Below are 14,114 nucleotides of genomic sequence, written 5' to 3'. Positions count from 1 at the left end.
CTTTCCTGTCCTTAAACAAGTGAGGCTTTCTCCCACATCAGGGAACATAGTGTTCTTTTTGCCTTAAAAGTTATCGATCTCATCCATTTCATCTGGCCAACTCTTACTTATCCTTCTTGCGGCAACTTTAAACTTACTTCCTGAGAGATGCTTTCCTTGCCCTTTCCATCTAAATTAATCCCTTCCCCTTTATACCCTTACCACGTGCATATACAATTTGTTAGTTTTATGGGTTTTTATGAGATTATGGTTTATTTCCCTCTGTGTGCCTCCTGAGGGTGGCAGGGATATATTTTTGTTGATCACGGTGTGACCTCAGTACTTGGCACACACAGGCACCTGGTAAATATTTGTTAAATGAATGAATTCTGAAAAAATATATATATATTTTTGCCTTTTTTGGCCCTTACGGTAAATTAGATTCTTGTGGTCAGGAATACAATACAGTGATCTCTTGGGCCCCTCGCTTACTGAATGTTTTCATTTATGCCTCAGTTTTCCTCTAAATTTGTGCCTTCGTACATCCATTTTGAAATTTATTGGCCAATTTTCAATGAGTTCATATGACAGTGTGATATTCTTGGAGTTTATATATTCTGTAGCTGAGGTTACAGTGGGACGTTCAGGGACAATGACTGCTGGGCACTTATAATGGTGAAGCCATGGGGCCAGGTAAGCACCACCAGATAGACAAATGCAGTGAGAGAGTTATAGAGCGCTGCGGGTTGCACTTCAGGAAATATCCATTTTCGTGGCGTGAAACAGGAAAAAGGGGCTACTGAAAGAGAGATAGAAAGAGTAATCGAAGAGGCAAGAGAAGCAGCAGCAAACTCAGTAAAGTGAAAGCCAGGGGTGGACAGAGGGGAAGAACATATACAGGAGGAGGTGGTACTTTGAGCCAAATGATGTAGAAAGTTCAGAGAAAATGTAGACAGATAAAGGGCCATTGGCTTGGAAATTCCTAATGACTTGCAAGATTTTGGTAGTGTGGAGAAGGCAAGAACCAGATTTCAGGCAGCGTGTGTGGTGGACCATTGGAGATAGTGAGATAATAAATGTTTATTAAAAAGTCCAGCAGCAAAAGCAAAAAGAGAAACAGAATGTTAACAAAAGGTCAAATTATGGGATTTTTTTTCCCCCAGTGAAATAGGATGCTGGTAACTATTTGTATGAAGTTAGTGGAGAGTGCAAGATTGAAGAAACTTGGGCTAGCATGGACTTAGCAATGATTAACTGATGTTGCAACCAGGAAAGTTAAGAATATACAAGGGGTACGATTTAGAAGAAAGGCAGATGATTGTAGCAGAAATAGCTCTATATTGGAAGTCAGGAGATCTGTGTTCCTGTCTTAGATCACCACTTGACAGTTGTGAGATCTTGGCAAAGGGGTTTTGTGTTTTCTCCTTCTGTAGAATTAACATTCTCTTCTTAAATCTGAGGTAGACTAAATTGTTTTAAAATTAACATGTACATTTTAAGTACTTCAATTCAGCAATACACAAGAGTAAATGAAGAAGAGTAGATGTAGAGATATATATCTGGACATAGGGAGAGGGAAGATGAGGAAGTTCACTTCCCATGCCCTTGATCAAGAGGCCAGCTGCTATCCATTGGGGAGGTGGACCTAGAGGATATAAATAATTTATTTATATCATCTTTATTTTTAGTAATTACTTGGCATTCTACCAAGTCTCATTATTCCAGGCAGTACATGATGTAGTGGAAGGAGTTCAGTGGCCTGCGTTTGAGTTATAATTGTACTACATACATACTTTCCGTGTGGTATATGCTAGTCAAATATGAGCTTCATACTCTAGAAATGGGAGATAAAACCTCTCATAGAGCTGTTGTGGGAAAGAGCTTTGTAAACTGAAGCACATTGTATTAATGTGACTAATTTTGTCTATCAGAAATTTTCCCTCCTGATCCCATAGTAGTAGCAGTAGTAGGAATAGAAGAAGAAGCAGTAGTAGCAGTAGTAATAGTAATAGTAGTGATGGTAATACTAATAGTGGCTAATATTTACATGAGACTTATTATATGTAAGGCACTATTCAAAGAATTTGTGTTTTTTAATCCTTGGAACAATCCTATGGAGTAGCACTGGTAATATTCCCATATTATAGACAAAGCAATTGAGGCATGGAAATGTTACATAACATACCTAAGACCACACAGCTAGTAAGTGGAGGAGCCAGAATGCAAACTTAAGTAGTTTGGCTTCTGAGTCCATACTTCTGGGTGCTATAACACAACTTTGCCCCTGTTAATTAAGGTAAATAGGCTAGAATTAAGTTGCCATCAATTTTAATGAATGTTTAATAACAAGCTTGCTTGACTTAAGAAATAGCAACTCAATTTAATGAAAAATATGGTCAGACTCGGGTTGTAAACCAACAGAATTCTATCTTAAAAAGAGTATCTTGCCTAAATGAAAAATCTTAGTTAAATTGACAGTTCTTTAAATCTAATGAGAGTTTGATTTTTATTTTTTCAGGAACACAAAGAGGGGCAGCTTACATCCATGCCCCGAGAGGTTTGTAGATCATTTGTGAAAATTATAGCAGAAGTCCTTGGATCTCCTCCAGATTTGGAGTTATTGACAATTATCTTCAATTTCCTTTTAGCAGTTCACCCTCCTACTAATACTTACGTTTGTCACAACCCCACGAACTTCTACTTTTCTTTGCACATAGGTAAGTATAATCATTTTTTGTTAGATCTTGGCTATCTCCACTTTTGTTTTATTCTTTCCACTTGATCCACGTTTGTTTGTTATTTGAATGGCCTCTCTATACTAGAAACTGCCCTAATTACATACTGGGTTGGGACAGGCAGAGAGTTGTAGAATGAACCAGGCATGGCCTCTGCCTTCAGGGAGCCTAAATAGCAAGAGACGAGAGGAGACATACACTCAAATAGCTATAATAAAAAACAATATTTGGTAAGTACATAATAGATAAAAAAAAAAAAAAAAAAAGAACTAATGAGATTTAAGAGGAGAAAGGGCTTCATCAGACCACTGTGGAGGGAGAATATTTAATAGGTTACATGATACCTGGCATGAGCATTGAAGAATTTGGTAGAATTTGATAGGTAGATTAGAGAATTAGCATTTCAGGCAAAGAGAATGTCTTTAAAGGGAGGAAAACTGGAAAGAGAAAATAAGGAATAATGAATTTTACCTAGATATAGAGGACCTATAAAGAAGTAGTGAGAAATAATGCCATAAATATAGTTTGTGACATCATTTATTTATTTTTCCCCTAAGGTCATATTAAAATGGATCTTTGAATGTAAGGCCAGAGAATTTGAACTTATATTCTAGTTAGAGGTCACTGAAAGAGTTTTTTTGTTTTGAGCAAAGGGATATAATGTAAGTAAATTATTGTAGTATGATTCAGGAATAAGAAACTAGAGATAGTAAGACCAATTATAGTAGTCTATAAGAGACAAAATAATAGAATCTGGGCATAGTAGCAGTAGAACTGGAAAGGAGAGATAAATGGAGAAATGGGAAGGTTAGGGTGACTCGACTCCGGGGATGTTAAGGAAAGAGGATAATGCTTTGCTTTTATAATACATGTATTTGAGGTACCCTGTAGTTATTCATGGTATGATTGTCTAGCAAGCAGTTGGAAGTAAGAATTATGAAATGGGGGAGGTTGTAAGGAGCTACCCACATAGAAATGAGTTGAAGCTCTGAGAATAGCTAAGACCACTGAAGAAAAGTATGTGGAGAAAGAAAGAAAGAGGAAGCTAAGGATAGAACTACTATAATATTACTATTTAGAGAGTGGGACAAAAAAGAGGAATGAATATAAGAGAAAGATGGAATAATTAGAGTTTTTTAAAAAGTAGGGAAATATGATGTAAGAAAGAAAGAAAGACTGTACCTATGAGAAATCTAGGTGGTAAATTTGGTGTAGAAAACTGGTTGTACAACCTCCATTTTAAGAAATGAAATAAATGAATAAAATGATTAAGCAGGCTGGGCACAGTTGCTCACACCTATAATCCTTGCACTTTGGGAGGCCAAGGCCAGGGGATTACTTGAGGCCAGGAGTTCGAGACCAGTAACACAGCAAGATCCCGTCTCTACAAAAATTTTAAAAAATTAGCCAGATGTGGTGATGTGTGCCTGTAGTTCCAGCTACTTAGGAGGCTGATGCAGGAGGATCACTTGAGCCCAGGAGTTTGAGGTTGCAGTCAGCTATGATGACACCATGTACTCTAGCCCTGGCAGCAGAGTGAGACCCTGTCTCCAAAAAAATGAAATTAAATAGCATGACTTTGTGTTAGGATCAGCACATTTAGTAGATAAAGGACAGTGGATAAAGATTCTGGAAGCAGGGTAGTTACAAAGATGAGTAAAATATGGTATCCTCCCTTGAGAAACTTACAGCCTGGTCGAGAGGGGAGAGGCATAAACAGATAATTACACTATGCCATGTAGACAGCACAGTGATACAGAAGTCAACAACATTTTGTTTTCTGGTAGCACAGAGTATGTGAGAGCTGAGGGGGCAGTTCCTAGAGGAGGTGATGCCTGCTCTGAGTCGTAGAGGATGAGTAGGAATCAAAGGGAAGGGCCTTCCAGGCAAACGAAGCAGCTTAACAGGGAGCTGTAAGTCTGTGCTGTTGAAATGTAATGTAGGAAACAAGGCTGGAGAGGGGTCTGGGGCCAAATAGTGGAGAATCTCGTAGAAGTTTGGACTTTATCCAAGGTGGTAAAGAGGCAACAGAAAGCCACTGGAAGGTTTTAAGTAGGAGCTGACATTTGAGAGAGAGAATTTTGGTAGCTGTGAGGATATGAGGGTGACAAGATGTCTGTCAAGGATACCATTTAGAAATCTGTGACAGTCATCGGGTGAGAGATAATTACTGTGAGAGAGATTACTGTGAGAGTAACCTCTGCGTCATATAGAGATGAGGACACTTCACGAAATAAGGAATAAAGTCAGTTATTTCTGGTGACTGACTTGCCATGGATAAAGGAAAGGTCGTGATCAAGGGTGGCTCCAGGTTCCCACACGTGGGGACTGGGTACTTCTGCCAAGCTAACCAAAGAGCAAAACAAGAGGAGTGAATTTAGGGCAAAAAAATGATTCTGATTCAGATTTGTTGCATTTGTGATTCATTCAAGAAGTCAAGCAGTTGAGTGTACAAGTATGAAGCTCAGAAGAGGAAGATCATGCTAGCAGTATTAGGTTAGGAGTCATGGACACTGGAAGGGATATATAAAAATATGAGACATAGTTCTTTCCTCAAGGAATGAACAGATGAATAGTCTCCTTGGAGAGACCATAACATATAAAAAGTGAACAGTTAAATGTTAAACCATATAAATAACTATAAATACAGTTGGAATTCAAAGAAAATAGAAGTTAATGTAGCCAGAAATAATCAACAAAAAAAAAAAAAATAAAAAATCGTCAAGTATAAATACTAACGTATGTGCATTAGTATAAAGTATGGCATATTTTTTTCTCTCTGAACATCTTTTTTTTCAGAATTTGTATTTAATGATCTGCCTTTAAAGTTTTTATTTATCCTTTTTTAAAAGTTTGCTGTCTCAAAAAATTTTTTTGATTCTAGATGGCAAGATCTTTCAGGAGAAAGTGCAGTCGATCATGTACCTGAGGCATTCCAGCAGCGGAGGAAGGTCCCTTACGAGCCCTGGATTTATGGTAATAAGCCCATCAGGTTTTACTGCTTCACCAAATGAAGGTAAAAATAGCAATAATGAAATTATGACCCTTCCCATTTTAGTTCTGAATATTCTTAGATAAGTAAATAGTACATGTTTTAGTAGTAGGTATCATACAACCTGATATTCAGACTAAATAAATAGAAGATTAAACTTAAAAATTATAGAATATATTTAGGGAATCCATTTTCACAACTTTCCAGTATCAGTAACTTACACTCAATCTAACAAGAGATCCGCAGCGCAGGGCCTCCTTAAAAGATGGATTTGGCTCCTGCTATCTTGCTCTGGCATTCTCTGTCCTCACTTATCACAATCATTTGTCCTTCACTAAGCTTCTGATTTATTTTCCCGTTTTCTTCAAAAGCTTTTTTTGCCTTACTCTCTTCTTTCTACCTAAACCCATCATTTTAGACAACTTCACTTGCCAGATGAATGGCCATCTAGTACTCCAGCTTCATGTTCCTCGACTCAGGACACCTTTCCCTCTACTTTATCTGCCAGTCTGCGTGGATCTGTCTTGGACTTTGGCATCATCAAGAATGCTTGCAAGCACCTCTGAAACTCCAGAATCCCACTCTCTATCTATTTGATCTTTTTAAAAATTACATGCATCACTCTGAAACATTTCCAAATACTTTACAATCATGCCCCCAATTTTTTCTAGGTCTTTTGAACAGAAACTTTTGGCACCAGTAGTCCTCTAGCCAAAATCCAGAAATAATTGGAAAAAAACTTCTGAGCTGTGGTGCTATTTTATTACCACAAAGCCTATCCTCTAAAGCAGTTCATTTAGTGCCTGTTTATATCAGTGCTTCTCACATTTGCGACATGCAAAAATATCACCTGGAGAGCTTATTAAAACACAGATTCCTGGGCCCCTCCCTCATACATTCTGTTTCAGTAGATATAGGCTAGAGCATGAGAATGTGAATTTCTAACAATTCCGCAGGTGGTGCTGATGCCCGTGCTGCTAGTCCACACCTTGAGTAGCATGTACTTATATCCCATATACTTAGCATGGGAGCAGTTTTTCTGATCTACTACATGTAATATTAGAAGCAGTAAATTGGAGAGCCATAGCAAGAAGAGAGAAAACTAGTACTTGTCACTAATAGCAGCAAGAAGTGACTATAGAAATGGAGGAGAGAGAGAACTAAGACCATTTAGTCCAGTAATAACAAGAAGTACTACCATTTATTGAGCACCTATTATATGCCAGGTGCCATGTTAGGTGCCTGACAAATATAATCTCACTTAATCCTTAAAGCTACCCTACAAAGTAGATATTAAAAACCCTCATTGTACATTTGCAGAAACTAACACTCATGTGGTACAATTAAGTGATTTACCTAAGGCCACTTAACTAAAAGAACTATCGTTTAAATCCAGTTATATCTAGTTACAAAACCCACACTGTTTCTGCTGTATCAAATTGCATCCAGGTGACTGCCAGCCTGAGATAAACTACGTTTCACTTAATTCACTTAATTTCTCTATAGTAGAATCATTAATCCTAATGGCTTTGAATCATTTAGTCAATACTGTATTTTGTTAAGGACATGTGAAAAGGCATATGTTTTTGCATGATAACTGTAGGTTTTTCATAAATGCCATTGATTAAATTGAGGGAAAAAAGACATGTTTTTGGAAGATTCTAATAAAAAGAGGTTAAAATAAAATTTTGGCATTACAGAATTTTATGTATTAGTTACTAGGAAAATTAACCTGTATGGCTTCTTTAACAGTGCTAGATAAATGGGCTATTGCTATGGTTGTGATTTGTAGTGAGGAGAAGTGGTCTCAACAGATTTTTAAGTAGTACATTTTTATCTCCTGTTCCCAGGAAACAGTTCTTCCAGTGTTATTCCACAGCAAATGGCTGCCCACATGCTGCGTTCTAGAAGCCTACCAGCATTTCCTACTTCTTCACCAGGAATACAACCACGAAAATTGACTGCAAGTTTGGGTTGTAGCATCGACAAGTTACAAAATATTGCAGATACTTATGTTGCTACCCAACCAGAGAAAGAAAATCCTTTGGGGAGTTCTGACACACTGAAAAAAGGCAAAGAGGATGCGTTCATCAGTAGCTGCGAGTCTGCAAAAACTGTTTGTGAGATGGAAGCTGTCTTCTCAGCCCCGGCCTCTGTCCGTGATGTCCCAAAAGGAACATTTGGATTTCCAGCGGTCAAAGTAGATAATAAAGAATTGCGGGCAGAACCCAGACCAGAGAACGACAGTCCTGGAGACGAGTCCTGCCCACGCCGACCTGATTACCTGAAGGGACTGGCCTCATTCCAGCAAAGCCACAGCACTATTGCAAGCCTTGGGCTAGCTTTTCCTTCACAGAATGGATCTGCAGCCATTGGCCGTTGGCCAAGTCTTGTTGATAGGAACACTGATGATTGGGAAAACTTTGCCTTTTCTCTTGGTTATGAGTCAAACTACAAGCAAACTGCAAGTGCTCAGAGGTACTCATGTATTTTTGTGTACCCTCCCCTTGTTTTTACTGTTTTTTGAAGAATCTCTACATTTCTAGAAATGTCTTCATTGTGTCACTTCTTATAATACAACAGATCTGTTAATAACAAACAGAAAGTTGCTTTTCTCCTTATTTTAATACTAAAGTTAAACCGTAAATATCTCTCAAAGAAAAGAATATCTTATAGTTAATTTAATTCCTTATAGTTATTACAGAAAAATTCTTCAGTTCAGAGAATTGATAAGGTTTATTATTATTTCCAATAACATCTAAAGTAGCACTGTCCAGTGAAACTTTCTGCAATGATGGACGTGTTTTATCTGAGCTGTCCAATACAATCAGCGGTAGCCACATATGCCTGTTGAACACTTGAAATATTGCTAGTGCAACTGAGGAACTGAATTTTAAATCTAATTTTAAATAGTATAAATAGCACAAGTGGCAGTGACCACTGTATTAGACATCATAGATGCAGAATAGAATAGTATTTAGTATTTAGTAGTCGAGTATATGTCTAAAAAAATCAGTGATAAATAGTGATGGTAAATTTGTTAATTACAGTTAAACTAGGAATGTTTCTTAAACGTTGTGAATATTTGTTTCACAGGGTAAAATTATTACTGCTCTTCACAGTTCTTAAGGTAATCATCATGTACTCTTCTCCCTGATACTGTGTTAGTAAGACTTTTTTGGTCTCTGTTTTAGTGTAACCGAAGACTGTTTGGTACCTATATGCTGTGGATTATATGAACTCTTACGTGGAGTTCTTCTCATCCTACCTGATATGATGCTTGAGAATGTGATGGACAAGCTTATTCAAGCAGACTTACTTTTGGTCCTCGTTAACCACCCCTCACCAGCTATACAACAAGGAGTGATAAAAGTAAGGGCAAATACTGGATATGTTGTTTTAGTTCTGAAAAATAAATATATGTGTAATTTTAAAATTTGAAAATATATGTTAAAGTAAACGTAAAGCTTTATTTTATACTTAGGAATAATGAATCAATATAGTTTGTTACTTCTTACTCATATTTTTGTATTACCATCCAATTTTAAATCCTTCTCCATATATTGATTCATATCAATATGTTTCTAAAATGTACCAACATATCCACATATCCAAACACTTAGTCCATTTTTGCAAAAATTACAGGGAACACATGATTCATTGGAAATCTCTTCTGCAGTGTAATATCAAATTTTAGACATTTACTTCAGGTCTAGCTCAGACGTCACCTTTCTGGAGAGTCCTTCCCTGATTACCTTATCAAAATCACTTCCCTCTAGCCCTGCTCTTTATTTATTCTATCATATATCCTATTTATGTCTTCTAATTATCTTTTAAATTTATCTGTGTACTTTTTTTTTTAATCTCCCACAAATATAAACTTCATGATGGTAGGCATCTTGTATCTAGCATATAATAGATACTGAGTATATTGTTGAATGAATGAATGTTTTATGTGAATGGTTTCTATTAGAACACAACCCAGTATTGGAATGGTCTTTTAAAGATTCTCATTTTCTTTCGTTTGGATGTAGATATTGTTTAATCACTTGCAGTTCAACCCAGTATTTATTAAGGTCCAATTTTGTATGTAAAACACTGGGCTAGTTGCAGTGTGGTGTATAAAGGGAAATAATATAAGCTCCCACGTTCAAGGAGTTATAGTCTAGTGGGGGGAGAGTCATATGCCCAACTAAGTAAAATGCAAGGAATTCTGTGATGAGTGCTGCAATGGCAGTAATTAATAAAGAAGAATTGAGCATAAGGGGAGCGGAGAAAGATTTCTGCAGAAGGTGTACTTTTTATTATACTGTAAACTTAGGAAGCTTTTTAAGTAGGACAGTAAATAGATGTGTTTTTGGGGACGAGTGGTCTTTCACCACTGTGAGGGAGTGATTGAAGGGGAGAGAGAGGTCGGAGTATTCTGTTAGCAGGCTAGCTCAGTAAGTAGGCCAGGGGAGAAAAGATGAGTTCCTGATCTGAGGTAGTGGGAAGTCAAAGGACAGGCAGATTTGAAAAACATTCACTGGAGTGGAAGAGGGGTACCTTCGTAATTGCATGTGGGGAATCAGAATAGAAAAGCCGAAAGTGAGTTAAGCCTTGAAGTCTAGGAGGATGGGACCACCTTCCTCTAAGATTGGAACCATGGAAGAAGTAGGTTTGGAAGGAAAAGTAGTTAATTTGGTGTTACAAATGTTGCATTTAAGAAGCTAGAGAGGGTAAAAATTCAGGTTTATATTCAGGATAAATAATCTGTCAAGACATATAGAAATAGACGTCTAGTCTACATGCATATACGTAGGTTTGCAGAAAGAGCATAGTGTACAGATTTTTTTCCTTTAGAATTAGCCACAGATATTCTACTTATACTCAGCTAAGGTCACCAGTCCACTAGGTGTTCGTGCTCAGCTAAAAAAACCCGTTTTCCCCACCGTAGAAATGTTAAGATCCCCACAATAGAGTCATCATTAGCATGCCACAGTAGTTAGAGACAAGTTCATTTTTTTTTTTTTTTGCTATGGAGGTGGCATTTTTTTTTGAGATTTCTATGTTCTTCTATACATATGAACTTAATAACTTAACAAATGCAAGTGTGATTCCTGTCTGATTTGTGTATATTAAATGTTAATATATTATCTAAATTATCTTAAATTTTTACTTTAGTTATTAGATGCATATTTTAATAGAGCATCTAAGGAACAAAAAGATAAATTTCTGAAGAATCGTGGATTTTCCTTGCTAGCCAACCAATTGTATCTTCATCGGGGAACTCAGGAATTGTTAGAATGCTTCATCGAAATGTTCTTTGGTCGACATATTGGCCTTGATGAAGAGTAAGTGGGTTCTTACTTCCCCCATAATTAGGGATCTTTTGTCTTAAATGTAAAATTTAGTGAAGTCACTCTTAACAAAATTATTTGGTCATCTTTAGGAAGAATCTACTAAAAGTAATTTTCCAGGTGAATCAATTTATTATTTGCTATATGATGTTCTTTCTTTTAATAATATAGCTTCTTCCTTCATGGTTCATTCACTAGCTAGAAACTAGAAACAAATAAATACTGCATCAAATGAAAGAAAGTGATAGTTAGGATTTGGCGTATTGTATTAACATGAGAAGGTTAACTAGAAAGAAAGGTGGCTTGCATATTCTCAGTGACAGATTACACGAATGATCCATAGAGGACCTCTTCACTCTCCTCAGAGCCCTCACGTTATCCGGGAAAAGAGTAAATCCCTCACCTGGAATTCCTGGATTTACTGATTGCTGAGATTTGACCCTGGTGTAATGCTGATGGATTAGCAAATAAGTACAAAAATAAAAGAATATTTTTGTCCCAAACCAACAGTTTGGCAGAAAAGTCAAACTATTATTTCTGTTTATGATAGAACAGAGAGAAATATGTCTTCTTATTGTGATAGATAAATTCAGACATTGAGGAATTTACTTAGTTATTATGGTAATTTCAGTAGTACTTTTCCTTTGCATACGCTTTTGGCTTTCAAAAAGCAATTTTTTTTTTTTTTGAGAAAGGGTCTTGGTGTCAACAGGGCTAGAGTGCAGTGGCTTGATCGTAGCTCACTGTAACTTCAAACTCCTGGGCTCAAGCGATCCTCCTGCCTCAGCCTCCAGGGTAGCTGGGATAACAGGCATGCGCCACCACACCTGGCCAATTTTTCTATTTTTTGTAGAGACGGATCTTTCTCTTGCTCAGGCTGGCAATTCTGTATTATCTTATTTGGTTCTCACAACAACTTTGAGAAAAAAGGAGGGCATATATTATCTCACATATTTCATAGATAAGGAAAATGAGGCACAAAATACTTAAATAATTTTGTTCAATCACAGAGACAAGTATTATTGGGACAAAAACTCAAAGATTCCTTCCTTTTTGCTCGACCTCTTTTTACTAGCTGTCTCTCAAATACTATGTAAAATAATAATAATAATTTTCCTGTGGAATTGTTATATAGCCCCCAACACAGGGTTTCTTTGGACATAAAGGGCCCATGCATGAATTGAGGTGAATCAATTAAACCATGAAATTATATGCATGTTTTATATGAATGTTTGTGTATTTATCTTGGGATGGACATCTAGCACTGGCTTTTATCTTTCTAGTGGAGGGGGTCTGTAATCTAAAAAACAAATTAGAATCCTAACTCCACAAACTTATTTTTTATAACTTCAAAATCAACTTAACAAAGTAGCCCATAGTTTCCTTATTTTGTGACTAATTGCTTCTAATGTTCTCTTAACTGTGTATTATTTGTTATAGATTTGATCTGGAAGATGTGAAAAACATGGGACTTTTTCAGAAGTGGTCTGTCATTCCTATTCTGGGACTCATAGAGACCTCTCTATATGACAACATACTCTTGCATAATGCTCTTTTACTGCTTCTCCAAATTTTAAATTCTTGTTCTAAGGTAGCAGATATGTTGCTGGATAATGGTCTACTCTATGTGTTATGTAATACAATAGCCGCCCTGAATGGATTAGAAAAGAAGTAAGTTTTAAATTATTATTTCAAATTATATCTGATAAATATTTTAGAAAGGGAAAACTTTAGTAACAAGTTATTTTAAGCATCTGATTTTTCATGATACTTTCAAACAATTTTTTCCACAAAATTTATTTTAGATTAAATTAATTTGGAGAGGTGTATTTTTCATCACTTTCAACAAAGTTTGGTTAAGAAAAGAGTATTTATGTGACCTACTTTTAGGTATTTATAACTTCAAAACAAGTAGAATAAATTTCACTGCCCCCAAATATATTTACCAACCTTTCACCATAGACCATAAAAATTATTATCCCCATCAGGAATAGGAAATTGAGGTTTAGAGAGATACAGTAACTCACTGAGGGTCACACAGCGAGTAAATAGAGTTGAGACTGAATCTTACTTCAAAAGCTATATTTTGAACTTGCTGTGCTGTCCTGTTATTAGCATACTATATAACTACTACCATAAATTAGTTTCTAGTAGCCGAAAGTACATTGGCAAATGGCTGCCAACCCAATAGATTAACAACTTTAAAAAATATGTTGGGAAATTAGATTTTTATTTAGATTTTGCACATTTGGTATCTGCATTTGTGATAATACAGTATAATGTTTGTATTAGAATAATATTAAAATATCAATCTCCAGAAGCACCATCTTGTTGCACATTTTTTTTTCTGGAATAATCAGGAAGAACTTGTTGCACATTAGAGCATTAAATGTTATCTATACTTTTATGGAAAGAACAGAGCATATCTTCAGTGATTCTCTGGGCCAAAGAGAGACTCTTTACTGAGTTCAACTTTTACAGACTACCTGTTATATTTAGGGTCTGTGTGCTTGGCATAGGGGAAATGCAAAGAAATACAAAGTATTTTATTTCCACAAAACACTTAGCCTTGATTATAATACAGTATATGAAATTGGTAGAATTTGGGAAGTGTACCTGCAGACTTATTCTGGAAGTAGTTTTTTGTTTGTTTTAAAATAAATTATACTTAACGAATGTCCCTGTATGCCACTCTATTGATTGGCCTGAGACAGGTACTATTTCTAACCCTTGCTTGACTGGGAAAACATAAATGGAAAGAAGTATTTGAATCTAACATCACACACTGAGGTAGATTATCAAGATTAAAATTGAGGGGCAGAAGTAACTAATTCATATTTATTGGTTATTTATAAGTGATTAATATATGTTCAAATCTATTATCTCTTTTAGTCCTTAAAATAACTATAATTTATACAAGTGAGATTCAGAGAGGTTAATTAATTTAGTCAAATTCACCTTCTTTGAGAAACCTTCTCAGAATGATCCTGTTCCTACCCATACAATCTTCACCCTCAGTGTGGGCTAGGAGCCTGCTTATGTATTCCCATAGTATCTTGTGTTAAGCTC

General features: G+C 36.2%; 1 protein-coding gene across 1 annotated transcript in view; it reads left to right on the top strand.

Annotated features, from left to right (window-relative positions):
• Positions 1-14,114, top strand: part of LYST (lysosomal trafficking regulator) — a 162,987-nt gene that overhangs the window by 76,251 nt on the left and 72,622 nt on the right. The window contains exons 21-26 of the mRNA XM_069484565.1: positions 2,498-2,696; positions 5,599-5,730; positions 7,557-8,184; positions 8,901-9,078; positions 10,870-11,039; positions 12,486-12,716. Coding sequence (XP_069340666.1) covers positions 2,498-2,696; positions 5,599-5,730; positions 7,557-8,184; positions 8,901-9,078; positions 10,870-11,039; positions 12,486-12,716 — 1,538 coding nt within the window. The remainder of the gene's footprint in view (positions 1-2,497; positions 2,697-5,598; positions 5,731-7,556; positions 8,185-8,900; positions 9,079-10,869; positions 11,040-12,485; positions 12,717-14,114) is intronic.

The sequence above is a fragment of the Eulemur rufifrons genome, chromosome 11, assembly GCF_041146395.1.
Source record: "Eulemur rufifrons isolate Redbay chromosome 11, OSU_ERuf_1, whole genome shotgun sequence".
In the NCBI taxonomy this organism is placed as follows: Eukaryota; Metazoa; Chordata; class Mammalia; order Primates; family Lemuridae; genus Eulemur; species Eulemur rufifrons.
The sequence above is the reverse complement of the archived record's forward strand: the minus strand, read 5'-3'. Positions and strand labels throughout refer to the sequence as shown.